Genomic DNA, 18,569 nt, shown 5'->3' with positions numbered 1-18,569 from the left:
TGCCGATATCTGAACGATACTTTCTCCGATACCCATACTAAAATAGTTGTACCATCTGGAGTCAGAAAACAGAACAATAATGTTTGGAAGATATGCACATTTACAATATCGGGTTAATTTCCAATGTCAAGAAATGTGGGAACATTTTGGAAAAAATGGTGGAAACTGGAAGAAATTGGGGGGAAATTGTTGTCAAAATTAAGGGAAAAATTGTGAAAGCAAGAAAAAACTGTAAATGCCCCATTTAAATGTGGATAAATGGGGCAAAAAAAAAAAAATACGAGAGGAAATGTCAGAAAAATGTCACAAGAAATTGACACAAAATTTAAGGAAATGTGACAAAAATGTGACAAAAATGTGACAAAAAAATGACAAAAATGTGACAAAAAAATGACAAAAATGTGACAAAAAAATGACAAAAATGTGACAAAAATGTGAAAAAAATGACAAAAATGTGACAAAAATGTGAAAAAAATGACAAAAATGTGACAAAAATATGAGAAAAATAGACAAAAATGTGACAAAAAATCACAAAAATGTGACAAAAAATGTGACAAAAAAATGACAAAAATGTGACAAAAATGTGACAAAAAATGTGACAAAAATGTGACAAAAAAATGACAAAAATGTGACAAAAAATGACAAAAATGTGATAACATTTTGGGGGGAAAAAGACAAAAATGTGACAAAAAAATGACAAAAATGTGACAAAAATGTGACAAAAATGTGACAAAAAATGACAAAAATGTGACAAAAAAAATGACCAAAATGTGATAAAATTTTGGTGAAAAAATGACAAAAATGTGACAAAAAATTACAAAAAATTGACAAAAATGTGACAAAAAATGACCAAAATGTGACAAAAAAAATGACCAAAATGTGATAAAATTTTGGGGAAAAAATGACAAAAATGTGACAAAAAAATTACAAAAATGTGCTAAAAATTAAAAAAATAAAAATACTAAAACTTGACAAAAAAATTACAAAAATGTGACATGAGGAAAAAGATCCTTTCGGTTCAGGCGGGAGTTAAGAGGTTAAGCTGTTCTTAATAAGTCTAAAGTCTCATTAAAATCCTGTCTACCAAGTGTCTTTTGGAGTCACCCCTGGCCACTAGGGGGTGGTATTACAGCGATGTCAATACAACACAATCATTAATGAACACGTCCTCTCTTGGGTTAAGACAGATCGACCAAATGAAGCCTTGCTGTGTGGAATCTGTCTGTTTTCTGATCCTGATTGAATTATTTCTATTGTGTCATGTTTTAATCTAATACTAAAATCATAAACATCTCTGCATTTTCATTATTGCTTTAAATTGCATCGGTTTTTGTGACTTCTCTTTACCTCAACGCTCGCCGGTTGTCGTCAAACAGAAAAGAAGGGCCCGGGGACGCGCAAGCGCAGCATGGTGTGGAACTACTTCACGCGCCTGGACAGCGTGGGGGCCACGTGCCAGGCCTGCATGAAGACGGTGAAGAGGTGCGGCAACACCACCAACCTGGTCAAGCACCTGCGGCTCAAGCACCGGCCCCAGTACGAGCGCTACACGCTGCAGAGGGCCCAGTCCACGCTGCAGCGCTCCGGGCAGCAGCTGGAGGACGCGCACGTTTACGGTAACGCAACTCAGGGGTCTTTAAACTCAGAAAACTCTACTTTCATTTAATATACGATCAAAGGTGTTCATTCAAAGTGTGTCAGATAGAGAAGAATTTCCTACATTTCCAACTTTATAACTTCTTTCACCCCAGAGAAAAAAAGAAAGAAAAGAAACTCAATGTGTTAATATGCCTCTTTCTACCCATAAATTATCCCATGTTCCCTTTCTAGAATTGTATGAAGATGAGAACAAACATGTGTGGGTCCATTTATCGTGAATGAAACCCTTGAATACAGTAGGCGAAGCACTGATGGAGGGGAGCCCCACTTCTCCACAGGACAGCGCCAGCTTAAAGGGACTATACAGAGTTTAAAAATGTAAAAATTAAGTATGTTCCATCAATGTCCTAATGTGTAGTGTGAGCCCAGACCTGTTCACCACAACTGCCTCTAAAATCCTGCACAGTCACTCAGAAAGGTGTTAATTCGGGTCTGAAGAGCCTTCATGCACGAGCTTAATATAGAAGGTGCAGTTACACGTATGACCTGAGGAGGCAGTAGTGAGAGTCAGATTTTTTTCCATCATTTTTTTGTTGGGTGTTCAACTCATTTTTGTAATTTTTTCTCACATTTTTTTTTTGGCATTTTTTTGTAATTTTTTTGTCCATTTTTTGTCATTTTTTTGGTCAAATTTTAATCACATTTTTGTAAAAAAAAAAAAAAAGAATCTAATTTTTGTCATTTTTTCATCATTTTTTTTATCACATTTTTGTCACGTTTTTGTATTTTTTTGTCATATTTTTGTCATTTTTTCGTCCATTTCTTGTGACATTTTTGTGACATTTTTGCCACTTTTTCATGAATTTTTCGTCACTTTTTCTTCAATGTTTTTTCACTTTTTGTCACATTTCCATCATTGTTTTCGTCTCAGTTTTGTTGCTATTTTCCCACCTTTTTTCCAGAAGCTTTTGGACTGGGGGTAAAGCCAAACTGGAGAAAATGTGCTCGGTTCAGGTGGGAGTTAAGGGGTTAAACTAATCCTCACCTTAAAGTGCATATAACAGGTTTTAATGCTTATGAAAATATGATTTATTTCGATAGATTCCATTCAAGTCTGCCTATGCTTCCACAGAAGAGGGATAAACACCCTCTGTGGAGCGTCACACTGATATGCAAGCAAAGCATTCAGTGGCCCAGTATGATCAATAGCGATTAGTTTTATTCTCTCTCTGATAACATCTGTTGAAAGTAATAATTATTATTTAATTTCAGTGAAGCAGCAAGTTTAATGAAGAAATGTTGGGCAGAAAAGTCATTTTTATTTGATTTTTTTAAGCCACAGACAGGAAGTGCCGTAGAGAAAGGTGAAGTTCAACAGCAGTTTGTCTCATTTCCTATTGACATAACATGGTCGGCAACAGTTCAAAATTGTTAGCCTCTATCTATGTCACTTCCTGTCAGCGTCCAATAAGGAAGTGAAACTAGAAACATCACAAAAATGATCATTTAAATAAATGTCGCGACGTCATTTCCTGTGGAGAGGTGGAGCTCCTCGACCCACGTGACTCTCCGTCGGCCCCAGATGAGAAGAAGAAGAAGAAGAAGATGGATACAGTAACACATCATGCCATTTGAAAAGACTTGTTGAGCTAAATGCATTTTTTCTTGTTCACGCAGAGAGCCTGGAGACGGATTTGGATTCCGTTGTTTGCCAGGACACCGCTCCAGGTAAACGGGCAGGAGGTCGGACACAGAGATGCAGAATGAATGAAAAGCTAGTGTTATTTTCAAGGGTTCATATTTACTTTTTTGATCATCATCTGCTGCTCGTATTATTGGGGAGGAGGGAGGGATATTCAGGCTATGTAATAATTGTGCAGCACATTGTATATTTGGACTCAAACTGAAACACATTAACAACTTATAAAAGTGCATTTTAGAGATTTACACTCTCTGTTTAGAGCAAAGGTCTTTCACAATAAAAACACTCAACAATTCTGGGTCTGAGCGTCAAATCTAATGTAGAATTTATCCTAATTTGGCTTCTTTTGCTGTTCCGTGACCAGAAGTAGGCCCTACTCACTTTTCGAGAAGTAACACAATGAGATACTTTTGCTTTTGTAAAAGTATTAAAGTAACTATCCACTTTCAAATGTGCGTAACCTCTTAATTCCCACCTGAACGGATCCCATTTTCTACAGTTTGGCTTTACCCGAATCAAAAAGCTTCTAGGGGAAAAAAAGCACCAAAACAGCCACAAAAAATGAGAAGAAAACACGGATGTAAATGCAGCAAAAAAATGACAAAAACTGAACAAATATTTGACAAAAACTCAACCAACAGGTGACCAAAAATGTAAAAAAAAAAAGTGACAAAAACTCAACCAAAATGTGACAAAAAATTGAAAAAAAAAGTGACAAAAAATCAACCAAAAAGTGACAAAAATTCAACAAAATGTGACAAAAATTTGAAAAAAATGTGACAAAAAATCAACCAAAAAGTGACAAAAAATCAACAAAATGTGACAAAAAATTGAAAAAAATGTGACAAAAAATCAACCAAAAAGTGACAAAAATTCAACAAAATGTGACAAAAATTTGAAAAAAAAATTGACAAAAAATCAACCAAAAAATGACAAAAATTCAACAAAAATGTGACAAAAATTGGAAAAAAAAATGTGAGAAAAACTACTTTTAACTTTTTAAACTTTTTTTCATAGGGGGCCCCATACTGAAACATACGGGGTGAAGGGCCCTAGATCGGTGGTTAGTGCCTCGAAACCTTTGACTAGCAGAGGTTTAAATTGTGCCCCTTACCTTTATTTATGCTTCAAACCTTCATGCAGCTCTGTCTCACAATAAAATGTTTGTTGTTCGGTTCGAATTGTGTGGAATTATAACATTTCAATGATGATTTGTACCGATTCAGCAAGAAAAAATTGGTCTGAGGGCCGCATTTGGACCCCGGGCCGCACTTTGGTCACCCCTGTACTAGAGTAACAATATTTTAAAGTAACGCTACTCACCTTGAGTACCTTGAGTAAATGTTTTGGCTACTCCACCCTCCTCTGGATTAGGGATATTTGTCATGCAGAGGTGGGTAGTACTCTTTTACATTTACTCAAGTACATGTACTTAAGTAACTGTTCTTTTGGAAGTCGTTTTTTCATGCAGTATTTTTTACGTCTACTCTAAGTACTTCCAAGTAATATTAAAATGAAGTATCTGTATTCTTACCAGAGTAAAAAATGTATGAACTTGGGCCACTTCTAGCGAATCTTTAAAGCAGTACTAAGTAACTTTTTTACCATAAATAATCCTTTCCGTAGTCCCTGTGGGGGTTATACAAGTGTTTATGGGATGATTGGAGGGTCTTTCATCTCCCCCTGGTGTCTCTGGCCAGAAAACCACAATTGCAACTTTGCTGCCACTGGGTCGGAGTCACCAATACACTCTAATGGAATCACGAAGAAGAAGCTAACAGAGGGCTAGCGTCACTTAAACTTATTTACAGCCAAGTTTGAGTGAAAAAAAAAAGATCTCCATTGTGTAATTGGATGTACAATATCCCTCCCTCCCTTTGTCTTTTTTGTCAGTGTGGTATTTACTCTCACGGACAATTAATGAGTAAAAAAAATGCAACATGCTACAACCTGCAGTGGCGCTTATGGCCTCTAGGGGGAAGAGTTACTTAGTACTACTTTAAGGGTTAGTGCTAGATCGTATGCTCCGGAGGGACACCCTGCTGTGAAAACGTGAGATATCATGACACAAATTAAGGTTAGGGCCAGGGAAATGGTTAACTTTAAGGTTAGGATTTGGGTTAGGATTAGGATTACTTGTATTTTTAGATAAACCAACTCATAGATCTATACAAAATCACAGCAGACCGTCCCTCCCGAGCATACGATTTAGCACTAACCCTACTTTAAGTGACAAATCTTCATTTTGACGATTAAAATAGATGTATTTTGTGTTTTGTTTTTACTTAATTCTTCATAATGATTCTTTATTACATATATTTTATGGTAATATAAACATTTTCAATTTTTCATTTTTTTTTTGCATCAAATCCAGCCAAAAAAGTGACAATAATCCAGCAGAAAAAAGTGACAAAAATCCAGCCAAAAAAATTATAAAAATCCAGCCAAAAAATGACAAAAATCCAGAAGAAAAAAGACAAAAATCCAGAAGAAAAAAGACAAAAATCCAGCAAAAAAGTGACAAAAATCCAGCCAAAAAATGACAAAAATCCAGAAGAAAAAAGACAAAAATCCAGAAGAAAAAAGACAAAAATCCAGCAAAAAAGTGACAAAAATCCAGCAAAAAAGTGACAATAATCCAGCAAAAAAGTGACAAAAATCCAGCAGAAAAAAGCATTGGTGAGAGGTTAAATAAAGGTTAAATAAAAAAATAAAAATAGACACACTTATTTTAAAGTAACGTTGCTCTACCTTGACTAAACGTTTTGGCTGCTCTACCCACTTACGGATAATATGTCGTAAAAAGAAGCCGTCCTCAAAGCCGGCCGCTGTGTGTGTGTCTCCTGCAGTGAACCCTCCAGGCGCTAGGGGGCGGAAGAGGAAGAGTCCGACCCAGAGAGTGTTGCTGCTGGACGGGCTCGGAGCAGCAGCAGCGGACGGTCTGGTCTCCTTCAGGTGAGCTCTTGCGAAACCGCGCTTCATTTACTCCTATCAATGTTATTTACACCATTTATCCGCACTTTTCCTCGTGCCCTTTCCCGCCGCTAGCTTAGCTTTAGCTTCTTACGTCGACGTCGCTTTGGGAGCACGTTGTCAGTTAGAACGAACTGTCACTGGAGGACAGGAGTTTGCCAAGATATTGAAACGAAACTCTTTCCCCCTTCTCTTTTTTGTGATTTATAAAAGCCAACTTTACCAAACTATTCGTGATTATGCTTCAGCAAACAGAGAGAGGGTTTATTCGCCGATTTCACTTTACAATATGTGCAAACTATGCGGACACCTTCAGTCTGCCTGATCTCTCTGCAGCCTGGCTGGAGGAAAAAAGCGGGATTATATTTAAATGTAGTATTATTTTCATTTATTTTTATTGGATATTTCTTATAAAATACGCAGAGGTAGGTAGAACTCAGTACGTTTTACTTCTACTTGAGTAATATTGTAAAGAAATGTTTTTAGTTACTTGTGCCACTGTACATTTTAACCTCTTAACTCCCGCCTGAACCGAGCACGTTTTCTCCAGTTTGGCTTTACCCCAGTCCAAAAGCTTCTGGAAAAAAGTGGGAAAATGGCAACAAAACTGAGACGAAAACAATGATGGAAATGTGACGAAAAAGTGAGAAAATATTGACAAAAAAGTGACGAAAAATTGATGAAAAAATTACAAAAATGTGACAAAAAAGTGACAAAAAAATGACAAAAAAGTGACGAAAAATTGATGAAAAAGTGGCAAAAATGTCACAAGTAATTGACAAAAAATGGTCGAAAAAATGACAAAAAATGGCCAAAATGTGACAAAAAAAATTACAAAAATGTGATAAAAAATTGACAAAAAAGTTACAAAAATGAGTTGAATACTCAACAAAAAAATGATGGAAAAAAATCTGATGACGTGAGGAAAAAGATCCTCTCGGTTCAGGCGGGAGTTAAGAAGTTAAAGTATTTTTATGACATTTTTGAGAATTAAAAAAAATAAGTAAATAAATAGTAGTTAGAAATCCAGCAAAAAAGTGACAAAAATCCAGAAGAAAAAAGACAAAAATCCAGCAAAAAAAAGACAAAAAAATCCAGCAAAAAAGTGACAAAAACACATACGGAAAATAAAAAGTGACGCCAATGGCAAAGAGGAGAGAATACATTTGGTTTTGGCGGGTGGTAAGAGGTTAATAACAGGCATTTGAGCTCTGATTTGGGTCATAATATTTCTCAAAATCATCTCGAGGGCCAGAGTTTGATGATGGACGGCCGGTTTTGGCATTTACCTTTACTGTTTCTAAAAATAAAGGCTTCAAACTATAAAAAAAAATAATTATTGCTATTTTAAAATACATTATTATTAGGCCACAGTCTATTCTAGGTTTATGTTATGGTTTTCTCAGATGCTTTGATGAACGGACTGAGAGAATGCTTCTGTAAAGTGCACACGTCCCACTGTTTTCCTTTCATGTTCCTCTGTTCCGGTGAAGCGGAGCGTTCACTCTTTGTTCGCACCCTGAGCCAGTGTCGCCTGTTCTGTTTCTGAACATTCGGACGACTCTCCATCAAAGGATTATCTCAAAGATGTTTCATGCTCGATGTATTGGCGCCTTTTGCGTCAGCTTTCCGGCGAGAGGCTTTGCGAGTAGGGCGAGCTTCAGCGGCAGCAACACCTCGTCGTCTTTTCGATTCCCGCAGAGGTCCCACACGGCTGGCTCGAATCGTTTTTTGGGTGGATGCGGCTCTGGGGTAGAGCGTCCGTCTGCTTTGCTCGATCACCGGTGAGTTTATGGCCCATACCGGTAAACCATGGCTTCTACAATACTTACCCTGAACCATCTGTGTTCTTTTATAATGATAAAAAACGATAAATCTTGACATCCCTACTTGCAAGTGCCACCAATCTTTGATCAAGGGTCTTAAAACGGTCCAAAACAGACCTAAATAGCACTGAATTGTGTCTAAACTGGGTATAATCCATGTGTACTGAAAAAGCCAGAGTACCTTTAAAGGGATATTTCAGGATTTTTGACACAGGGCCTCATTTCCTAGTTACCCAGAGTGTTGCTGATTTCTGGAGATATTTTCTTTTGTAATTCATGCAGTTCTTATATTTGAAAAGTCGTGTAGTGCTAGGCTAATGCAAGGCTAGTGCATGTCTATGGTATCAGCTAGCCTGTATTAAAAACAGTGCGACCCGCTCCACAGAGCACCTGAGGAAAATCACTTATAACACCAGACTAACCATATAAATGTCTGTGTCCATAGAATATTTTTAACCATTTTGCATTTAAAATAACTTGTATTTGAGCAGCATCAGCTTCATGGTTGTATAAGCTACGCGGCGGCGGAGTGATCTGCTAGAAAATAGTCCCTCAAAATGCGATCATTCATGTGATGTCAGTTTAGTTATATCAGTGGTTCCCAACCTTTATTGTCTTTGCGTACCCCTTGGGCCTTTCAATGGTCGTCCGTGTACCCCCTACCTCAGGGGTGTTGCAGTTATTTTTAGAAATTAGAAATGGTATTTGTAAGAAAAAGGACAATTTTGCAGTCAAAATAATGCTAAAATTTTCCCAAGGCAACACATTTTACTGAAAAATATAGCTTTTCCTCTAAAAAATTATGTTCAATTTCCCCCTTTTTTCAATCTGAAATTGTTTCAAGTACCCCCTGCTTGGTCCTTGAGTACCCCTGGTTGCGAAACATAGTTATATTCCAAACATGATTCTATGGACACAGACATTTCTATGGTTAGTCTGGTGTTATAAGTGATTTGCCTCAGGTGCTCCGTGGAGCGGGTCACACTGTTTTTAATGCAGGCTAGCTGATACCATAGAAATGCGCTAGCCTTGCATTAGCCTAGCGTCACGAAGCTCTTCAAATATAAGAACTGCATGAATTACAAAAAAAAATCTCTCCAGAAATCAACGCCCTGGATAACTAGGAAATGAGGCCCTATGTCAAAAATCCTGAAATATCCCTTTAACCTCTTACCACCCGCCAAAACCAAATGCATTCTCTCCTCTTTGCCATTGTCGTCACTTTTTGTTTCCCTTATGTGTTTTTGTCACTTTTTCACTGGATTATTTTATTTATTTATTTTTGCTGGATTTTTGTCTTTTTCTTGATGGATTTTTTTCTTTTTTTCGCTGGATTTTTGTCACTTTTTTGCTGGATTTTTGTTTTTTTGCTGGATTTTTGTCACTTTTTCGCTGGATTTTTTTCTTTTTTTCGCTGGATTTTTTTCTTTTTTTCGCTGGATTTTTGTCACTTTTTCGCTGGATTTTTGTCTTTTTTTCGCTGGATTTTTGTCTTTTTTTCGCTGGATTTTTGTCCGTTTTTTCGCTGGATTTTTGTCTTTTTTTTGCTGGATTTTTGTCATTTTTTCGCTGGATTTTTGTCTTTTTTTTGCTGGAATTTTGTCTTTTTTTTCGCTGGATTTTTGTCATTTTTTCGCTGGATTTTTGTCAGTTTTTTCGCTGGATTTTTATCACTTTTTCGCTGGATTTTTGTTTTTTTTCCGCTGGATTTTTGTCTTTTTTTCGCTGGATTTTTGTCTTTTTTTCGCTGGATTTTTGTCTTTTTTCGCTGGATTTTTGTCTTTTTTTCGCTGGATTTTTGTCTTTTTTTTGCTGGATTATTGTCACTTTTTTGCTGGAATTTTGTCTTTTTTTTTGCTGGATTTTTGTTTTGTTTTTTTGCTGGATTTTTGTCTTTTTTTCCGCTGGATTTTTGTCACTTTTTCGCTGGATTTTTGTCACTTTTTTCTTGTTTTTGTCATTTGGGCGCTTTTTTTGGTCACTTTTTGGCGCTTTTTGTTTTTTGTCCTCATTTTCTTCTCTGTCTTCTCGGTGGGAGTTAAGAGGTTAATGTCTACATACTAAGGGTCTTCACAAATGTTCTGTTTTTTCGTTTTTGCGTAACCCGTACTTCAAAAACTCCAGGAATTTCCCGCAAACCAACAAAAACATTCTGCCCTAATGCGGTGTTGATCCTCCTCTTCGCTCGTGTCTCGGCGGCTGAACATTCCCCTCTCCTGTGAAAACACTGCCTGATCCCGGTTGTCTCTGCGCTGTCTTTGTTGTTGCAGGTTGAACATGCAGACCCCGGCAGAGTCCGTCCTCCACAGCGGGTACTTCCACCCCACGCTGCGCACATGGCAGACCTGCGCCACGGACCTGAGGCCGGACAACCTCATCTACCCCATATTCATCACGTAAATTGAATTAATTTATATGGACCTTTAACCTGGCTAACACCAGGCTGCTGTGTGCGCTCGAATCATTTGGAACTGCACAGCAGCCTGGGGACCATGGCCCAAATTTCGCGTGGATTTGGGAACCAATCACAGAGCGAGGAGGGACGGCAAGACGATGACGCGCTATTCGATATACGGAAGCTTGTAGTTTATTTACGGATTTAAAAAAAAGTTGATTTAAGGATCCAACATGACAGCAGCAGACGCGACGCTATTTTTCGATCGAGCTTTAGGCCGTGTTCTAAATAGTTTAGCTCGAAAGTTTACAGCGGGTACGTCATCGGATACGATGATACGATTGGCTGTGGCTACGTGCAGACGCATGATAGACGTTCATAGCGCCCTGTAAACCACACCTCTCCTACGAGAAAATGAATTGGTGGTCCCCAGACTAAATATCACTTGTGATTTTAGTCTGGTGTTAGCCAGGCTAATGGACCTTGAAAAACACATGCATTTATGCCGAGAAGAACAGTTTTCCCGCCCGCAGGAGAACCTTAATGGAACATAATGTCACATAATTTTGCTGGTTAGCCTTTAGTAGCAGCCATTGCGCTATTAAATTATTGCTTCCCTACCATCAACCTACATTCTTACAAGATGATAAGATCGTAGTTGCTTTCGATTTACTGGTCGATATACATTCTTACTCGGAGTAGGGCCGCTTCTCCTTCATGTTGAGAAGAGCCAGCTGAGGTGGCTCGAGCATCGTTTTTTTTCCTGGTCGCCACACGCTGGAGGGACCAGGTCTCTGTGGCCGGATGTTGCCTCGGGATCCCCTTGAACGGCTGGAGGAGGTGTGCGTGGACAGAGAAGTCTGAGCGTCTCTGCTCACGACCCAGATCAAGCGGAAGAAAATGGATGGATGGCTACACCCCTGCAGCAAATGGAGACGCTCCTCATTTGTTCATATAAAGTGTTTCGTACCATTGGCTGTTTTGGCCCATGGGCGCTGGTTGCTCTACTTTATGCCCACGACACTGGGGGCCGCCATTGCTGTAGTACCTCTATATCGCCGCTAGTCCCCCATTGAAAAGCATTGGAGTTTAGACACCTTAAAAACAACTTTAACGCCTGGTTTCTATTTTTTCAACACTAGACTAGGCTGGATATACCTCCTGAGATAACGCCGGGTTAGTCACAATTTATGAAACCAGGCTGGTTTTCGTTAGAAGAATTTTAGAAATCTCGTACTTAATGAGGGTCGGACTGCGACCGTGGTCATTATGGTAAACGGGGAGGAGTGAGCAGAAGCTGTCCGTTTATATATACAGTCTATGGTTTCGGCGTGTGCACAGCTTGTGGGACGGCCAGTAGCTTAGGGGACCGTGTCATGGATGTTTATTAATTATGTTAAATTAGGGCTGGGCTTAAAAATTAGATTAAAAGCATTAGTAATAAAGACCTAAAAGTGCGTGACATCAGTTAACTTTTGAAACAATTTGAAACTGTAAGACATACATATACATTTAAAGTTGACAAAGCAAATCTTGTTCTTCTGTTGACTTAAAAAGACCATTTGACCAAATCCCCACTTTTTTTTTTGGTCCCAAGACGACGACTAAAACTAAATTATAATGTTTTGTTAAAATGAACAGTGGCTGCAGAGTCATTACACATTCACAGCATGGGTTTTTTTCTTAAGATGAGTTTTTTTTCTGTGCAAAGCAGCAAAGGTTACACTGATGTGAAATGCCGGCCTGTGAGCTGTAAACCCTTTCTGTTGTGTCCTGTTCCGCTCCTTTGTTGTAACACTTGGAGCAGTAGAATAGACACAGATAAACAGTCTTCCCTGTTTGTAAAAGGCTTCCACAGACACTCTTAGCTGAAGGTTAACGGTTTGTTCCTCGATCCACGTTGCCTCCATAAAAAAACAGTATTCCTGTAAATTTCTTATATTCCTGAATGATATCCCTCCAGAGTTGTTCCTCTTTTCTGTACCTTTTATGCTGTTCAGAGTCTTTGGTGAATGAATAATCAAATGTTCTAAAATGTTTCTTTCTTGTGCACAGAGACAATGAAGATGCAGTGGAGCCCATCGCCAGTCTGCCAGGCCAGGCCAGGTAAAACCCGACCCATGAACCCCCTCATGAAGACCGTTCATAGAAAAAATACAGTCTTAAACACACACTTTGCCGATCACTGTTAGTTACTTTCATAATTTTCACTGCACAACCGATGCCACAGATAACTTGAAAAACTAATCTACAAATTCACGATTACCCCTTTGAAAAGTAGCTTAGTTACTTTACCGATTTCTTGATTTTAAAAGTAACTAAGTCAGATTACAAGTTACATTCATGATTACTAAAAAAGTAATGCGTTAGAACATCAAGTATCTAGATGTGAGTCGTTACTGGCATCACTGTTCAGCGCAAGGAAAGCAATGCCCTGTTTGTGGATATTGTTTTTGCCTTTCACAGAACTAATATCTGTTTGATTCATGAATGTTGCCTATAAAAGGTGATCACTCATATTGTACTCACAGCCCTTTGTTCCAATTAGCTTTTCAATATCGAAATTTCTTTTGTTTAATGGATTGTCTGCAAATCTTAAACAATATTTTAATTAGGGATGCACAATAATGTCGGCTGCCGATAATTATCTGCATTTTTGACGCCATCCCCGATAAGCCGCTAAAAATCGGCAGATAATTAGGCCCGATAATTATAAGCTCAAATTGCATTGAATCTGCGGCTCCAGCTCGCTGCCTTTCTCTCGGGGGCATGTCAATGTCAATTTAGTCGACTAAATTTAAGACTAATTAAGTCGACTTTGCATTGATAATATTCATTTTAATCATATTTAATCTTGTTCCTCTGCTTCATGGAGCTGCTCCACATGAGCTGATCCTTTGGCAGAGAATTTACATGATCTGAGGCTCTTTCAGACGATTCTTTCAGATGATTTTAGTCTCTCCTTTTCATTTTTATTTAGTCTTATTTTAGTCGACTAAAATATCTGGACTTTTTAGTCATAGTTTTAGTCTCATGAGAAACTTTTAATTTAGTTTTAGTCCAATTTTTGTCGTCAAAAATATCACTTTGACTAAAATTAAGACGAAATTAACACTGCATCAACGTTACTTCAACATTAACACCGAGAAAAAGACGAGGAAATGTGAACCGCGGACCCGCTCATGTTAGTTACTGGAACAGAGCGGGGCCTAAAAACCCATGTATTATCTTTGTATTTATGATAAAAAGAGACAATAGCCCCGTGATTGAAGCGCCATGAATGAGAGAAGTTTTACATTGATGAAATGAACCAACTTTTTTTTTACCACACGAGGCACAAATGCATAAATAAATGAGCCCAGTGCAGGAGAGAGTCTTGTTTTTGTGCTGTAGTATTGTATTATTAGTCAGAAACTGTCACAGATTTGGCATCACTTCTCTCTCATGTCAGAGACGCCTCTAGACTCAGTGAAATACTACAATACTGTCTATGTTCCAGTATTGTAAACAAGAATCCATTAGTATGACGTCAACAAAAAGAAAAATACTAGGAAGGAAGTAGCAGTAGTAGTATTATTCTTTTTTTTTTTCAAATATGATGAACAGACAGACCTGCTCAGATGATGGAACTGTAAAAACCCAGAGCTTTAGAAAAAGGTGGAGACTCAAACCCAAAGTAAACCTCATTATTTGATTTATATTTACACACTTGGTAGAGTTAATACATTTCTGGCAGAACTGTGAACTGTTACATTGAGTTCTTGTCACAAAAGTGCAAATACATGATTAGTTTCCCCCATAAAAGACGTGCGTTCAGGCTCTCGGATCTTCCCTCGCCGTGTGGAGCAGAGCAGGGGTGAGTCCAGTGCTGTGGTTGTCGTTATCAGCGTGTGGAGGCGTAGTTCAGGGCGGTCCCGGCGCAGATAAGACCGAGTCCGTTATTACCCCTCGCACAATCTCCATCCGCCCAGACTCCACAGGTCAGCGATTACGCAGAGTAATAATCACTGACTAATTGTAGGCGAATTAAAGTCAGCGATCAGGGAAAATAGCGATTAGCTGCTGAGGGTGGACTCAGAATGTCTCCGTGTGTTTCCCTGCAGATACGGAGTGAACCGGCTGGAGGAGCTGCTGCAGCCGCTGGTGGAGAAAGGCCTCAAGTGCGTCCTCATATTCGGCGTCCCGGCCCAAATCCCCAAGGTACCGCGTGCAGAGGAACAACGGCACCAGAATACAAGAGTCCAAAGGTTTTATTTGTCAGGACATCAGAAAGCTTATTGGGAAAGAACACCAAAATAGCCACAAAAAATGAGAAGAAAACAAGGATGTGAACGCAACAAAAATGTGACGAAAATTCAACAAAAATGTGGCAAAAATGTGACAAAAAAGTGAAAAAAAAGTGACAAAAATTCAGCAAAAAAGTGACAAAAATTCAACAAAAATGTGACAAAAATTCAACAAAAATGTGACAAAAATTCAACAAAAATGTGACAAAAATTCAACAAAAATGTGACAAAAATTCAACAAAAAAATGACAAAAATTCAACAAAAAACTGACAAAAATTCAACAAAAAAGTGACAAAAATTCAACAAAAAAGTGACAAAAATTCAGCAAAAAAATGACAAAAACTCAACCAAAAAGTGACAAAAATTCTACAAAAATTCTACAAAAATTCAACAAAAAAATTACAAAAATTCAACAAAAATGTGACAAAAATTCTACAAAAAAGTGACAAAAATTCAACAAAAAAATGACAAAAATTCAACAAAAAATGACAAAAACTCAACAAAAAAGTGACAAAAATTCAACAAAAAATGACAAAAATTCAACAAAAAGTGACAAAAATTCAACAAAAAAATGACAAAAATTCAACAAAAATGTCACAAAAACTCAACAAAAAAATGACAAAGGGATAGAAGGATAGAAGTGGGACCTGCTCAGGGCCCATTGGTACAGCATGGTTTGTTTACCTGGTTGTTTTGTAGAAATTGCCACATGATGGTGAAACGTGCCTTAGAATCAGAGTCAGAATCAGAATAGTTTTTATTGCCTTTGTTCGGGAACAGGTTCACAAACTAGGAACTTTTCTCGGTACAATCATGCAACATATATAATCTTATATAACACAGAATTTAGATGAAAATATATAATGAAGGCCATAAAGAAGATTAAAAATATATATATGTAATTAAAAGGCTGCTTACATAGGTGCGACAGTGTGTAGTTTTCCCTCCACTCGAGTACTAGCGCCCCCTACTGGAATGGAGGATGATGATGCTGATGATATTGCGTTTTACAAGCCTGTGTTACCAAGTTTCTCTGAGCTTGTTCATTGACTCCTTACTCAGTGGGGGTAAGCTGCTGAACCAGGGGTGCCCAAAGTGGCCGTCAGAGAGTGATCTACTTTTGCGCTGCGTACGGTTAATACGGTCGCATTCAAAACTCTCGCATTCATTCTCAATGGTAAATATGGATGCAGTATACTTTTTGGCCACAAGCGTCAAATTGGGGGCGCTGTTTCACTCCTTTCGCAAAGTTAAGGAATAGGCCACCGTTTTTACATACTGAGATATGTTCTTACCTTAGCTTTGGCGAGTTCTTTAGGACCTGTCTGGTCTTCACCCGTGCCTTCAGTCACGTAAACACACCGCAGACAACTTTAGCATTTAGCCTCTCCCTCTCTCCTCTATAGCTCCAAAACAGGTCAAGATAGAAGCTACCAAGCTCTTCCACGTTTTCCCTATTTAAATATGGTTACGTGAAGTGTTACACTACAAAGTATAATTACACAAAATTAAACAATGTGGATTTTCTAAGCGGATAAAAGGGGGGACTATATTGTAAGGTGTAGTAATAGGAAATAAGGTAAGAACATATCTCAGCATGTAAAAACGGTGGCCTATTCTTTTAACATTTGTTTTGATGTAGCATGATATTTGTTTATCATAAATGCAAATGTATTGCTGGGTATCAGGTGACATCACAGCGTTCTAAAGGCCTATAATATTATCCTTTGTAGAAGGTTCAAACTGTCTTCTTAGTTAAGTCTATTACAGTTTTGTTTCTTTTAGTAAGACAGAGGGTTTAGTTTTACCTGCTTGACTAGTTTCGATCACTTCCTGTGATCTTCCTCAGAAGCGACACCTGGTGGTGGAGGTGACGTGTCGTAGGCAGCTTACATGGATTTTTCAGTCAGTAGGGAGAGCCTGGTGTCGCTTCTGAGGAAGATCACAGGAAGTGATCGAAACTAGTCAAGCAGGTAAAACTAAACCCTCTGTCTTACTATAAGAAACAAAACTGTAATAGCCTATAATATTACACAGAGGAAAAAAGATTTTGTTTTTGAGGAAATGTTTGATCTTGTACAGAGAGATCATGGACCCAGTGACTGATATTAACCTCTTACCACCCGCCTGACCCAAATGCATTCTGTCCTCTTTGGCCATTATATAGGCCTGTGTAACACCTCATTTGAAAGCTAAGACCCACAAAACCGATCTTTTTCCTCGCGTTGTTGCTGTGTTGTGTCACTTTTTTTATGTCTTTTTTTTTAGTTTAGAGCTTAGAGTTTTTGAAATTTTTTAGTTGAGTTTTTATCAAATTCTTGTTAATTTTTTGTCACATTTTTGATTAATTTTTGTCACATTTTTGTGGAATTTTTGTCACATTTTAGCTGAATTTTTGTCACATTTTAGCTGAATTTTTGTCACATTTTTTGTTGAATTTTTGTCACATTTTTGATGAATTTTTGTCACATTTTGGTTGAATTTTTTTCACATTTTGGTTGAATTTTTGTCACTTTTTTTGTTGATTTTTTGTCATTTTTTTGTTGATTTTTTGTCACATTTTTGTTGCGTTTACATCCTTGTTTTCTTCTCATTTTTTGTGGCTGTTTTGGTGCTTTTTTCCCAAGAGGTTTTTGATTAGGATGAAGCCAAACTGGAGAAAACTTGATCCATTCAGGTGGGAGTTAAGAGCTTAACGATCATTTATGTAATTCATACATTTTCTTTTTAGCTACGACTTGTGAAAGTCTAATGCTGTTAGTAGGAAAAACTGGGTCCGGTGACATCATCACACTCTCGAACCTGCTACCGAAAACTAAACTTAAGTAACTGTTATTATTTGCAGTTCTGTGCGTTCCAGAAAACATGCGGTGCTTGTTGTTTCAGGACGAGAGGGGCTCGGGGGCGGACTCCCAGGACACCCCCGCCGTCATCGCCGTGAGGAAGATCCGAGCCGTGTTCCCCGAGCTGCTGGTGGCCTGCGACGTGTGCCTCTGCCCCTACACCTCCCACGGACACTGCGGTCAGTCCAGAAAATCATCAGAATAAAGGAAACCTGTCAAATAACGTACACAACTCGTTTTATTGTGACACGTACAGTTTTGTCCCGTGTTGACGATAGCGATGTTTTGTTTCCGATGGCGTTGCAGGGATCCTGAACGAAGACGGCACTCTGAACAACGATGCCAGCTGTCTGCGCCTGGCGGAGGTGGCGCTGACCTACGCTCAAGCAGGTCAGTCTTCTTTGTTTCACGTACAACTCGTTTAACCTCTTAACTCCCGCCTGAACCGAGAGGATCTTTTTCCTCACGTCATCAGATTATTTTTTTGTTGGGTATTCAACTCATTTTTGTAGCTTTTTTGTAACTTTTTTTGTCATTTTTTTTTTTTTATTGTTGTCATTTTTTGTCAATTTTTGTCACATTTTTGTCATTTTTTTGTAGCATTTTGTCACATTTTTGTCATTTTTTCGTCATTTTTTTATCAAATTTGTGTCATTTTTTGTCAATTTTTTGTAGCATTTTATCATTTTTTTGTCACATTTTGTCACATTTTGTCACATTTTTGTCATTTTTTGTCACATTTTTATCACATTTTTATCATTTTTTTGTCACATTTTGTCATTTTTTTGTCACATTTTTGTCATTTTTTGTCACATTTTTATCACATTTTTATCATTTTTTTGTCTTTTTTTTGTCACATTTTGTCACATTTTTGTCATTTTTTCGTCACATTTTTGTCATTTTTTGTCAAATATTTATCACATTTTTGTCAATTTTTCATCAAT

The 18,569-nt window shown here is 37.9% G+C and overlaps 1 protein-coding gene across 1 annotated transcript in view; it reads left to right on the top strand.

Annotated features, from left to right (window-relative positions):
• alad (aminolevulinate dehydratase) overlaps positions 1-18,569 on the top strand; it is a 31,000-nt gene that overhangs the window by 3,362 nt on the left and 9,069 nt on the right. The window contains exons 3-10 of the mRNA XM_079581268.1: positions 1,377-1,616; positions 3,277-3,327; positions 6,151-6,256; positions 10,371-10,496; positions 12,551-12,601; positions 14,599-14,695; positions 17,669-17,804; positions 17,932-18,015. Of these exons, the coding sequence (XP_079437394.1) occupies positions 1,377-1,616; positions 3,277-3,327; positions 6,151-6,256; positions 10,371-10,496; positions 12,551-12,601; positions 14,599-14,695; positions 17,669-17,804; positions 17,932-18,015 (891 nt within the window). The remainder of the gene's footprint in view (positions 1-1,376; positions 1,617-3,276; positions 3,328-6,150; positions 6,257-10,370; positions 10,497-12,550; positions 12,602-14,598; positions 14,696-17,668; positions 17,805-17,931; positions 18,016-18,569) is intronic.

The sequence above is a fragment of the Gobius niger genome (genome assembly GCF_951799975.1).
Source record: "Gobius niger genome assembly, chromosome: 22".
NCBI classification, from domain to species: Eukaryota; Metazoa; Chordata; class Actinopteri; order Gobiiformes; family Gobiidae; genus Gobius; species Gobius niger.
The sequence above is the reverse complement of the archived record's forward strand: the minus strand, read 5'-3'. Positions and strand labels throughout refer to the sequence as shown.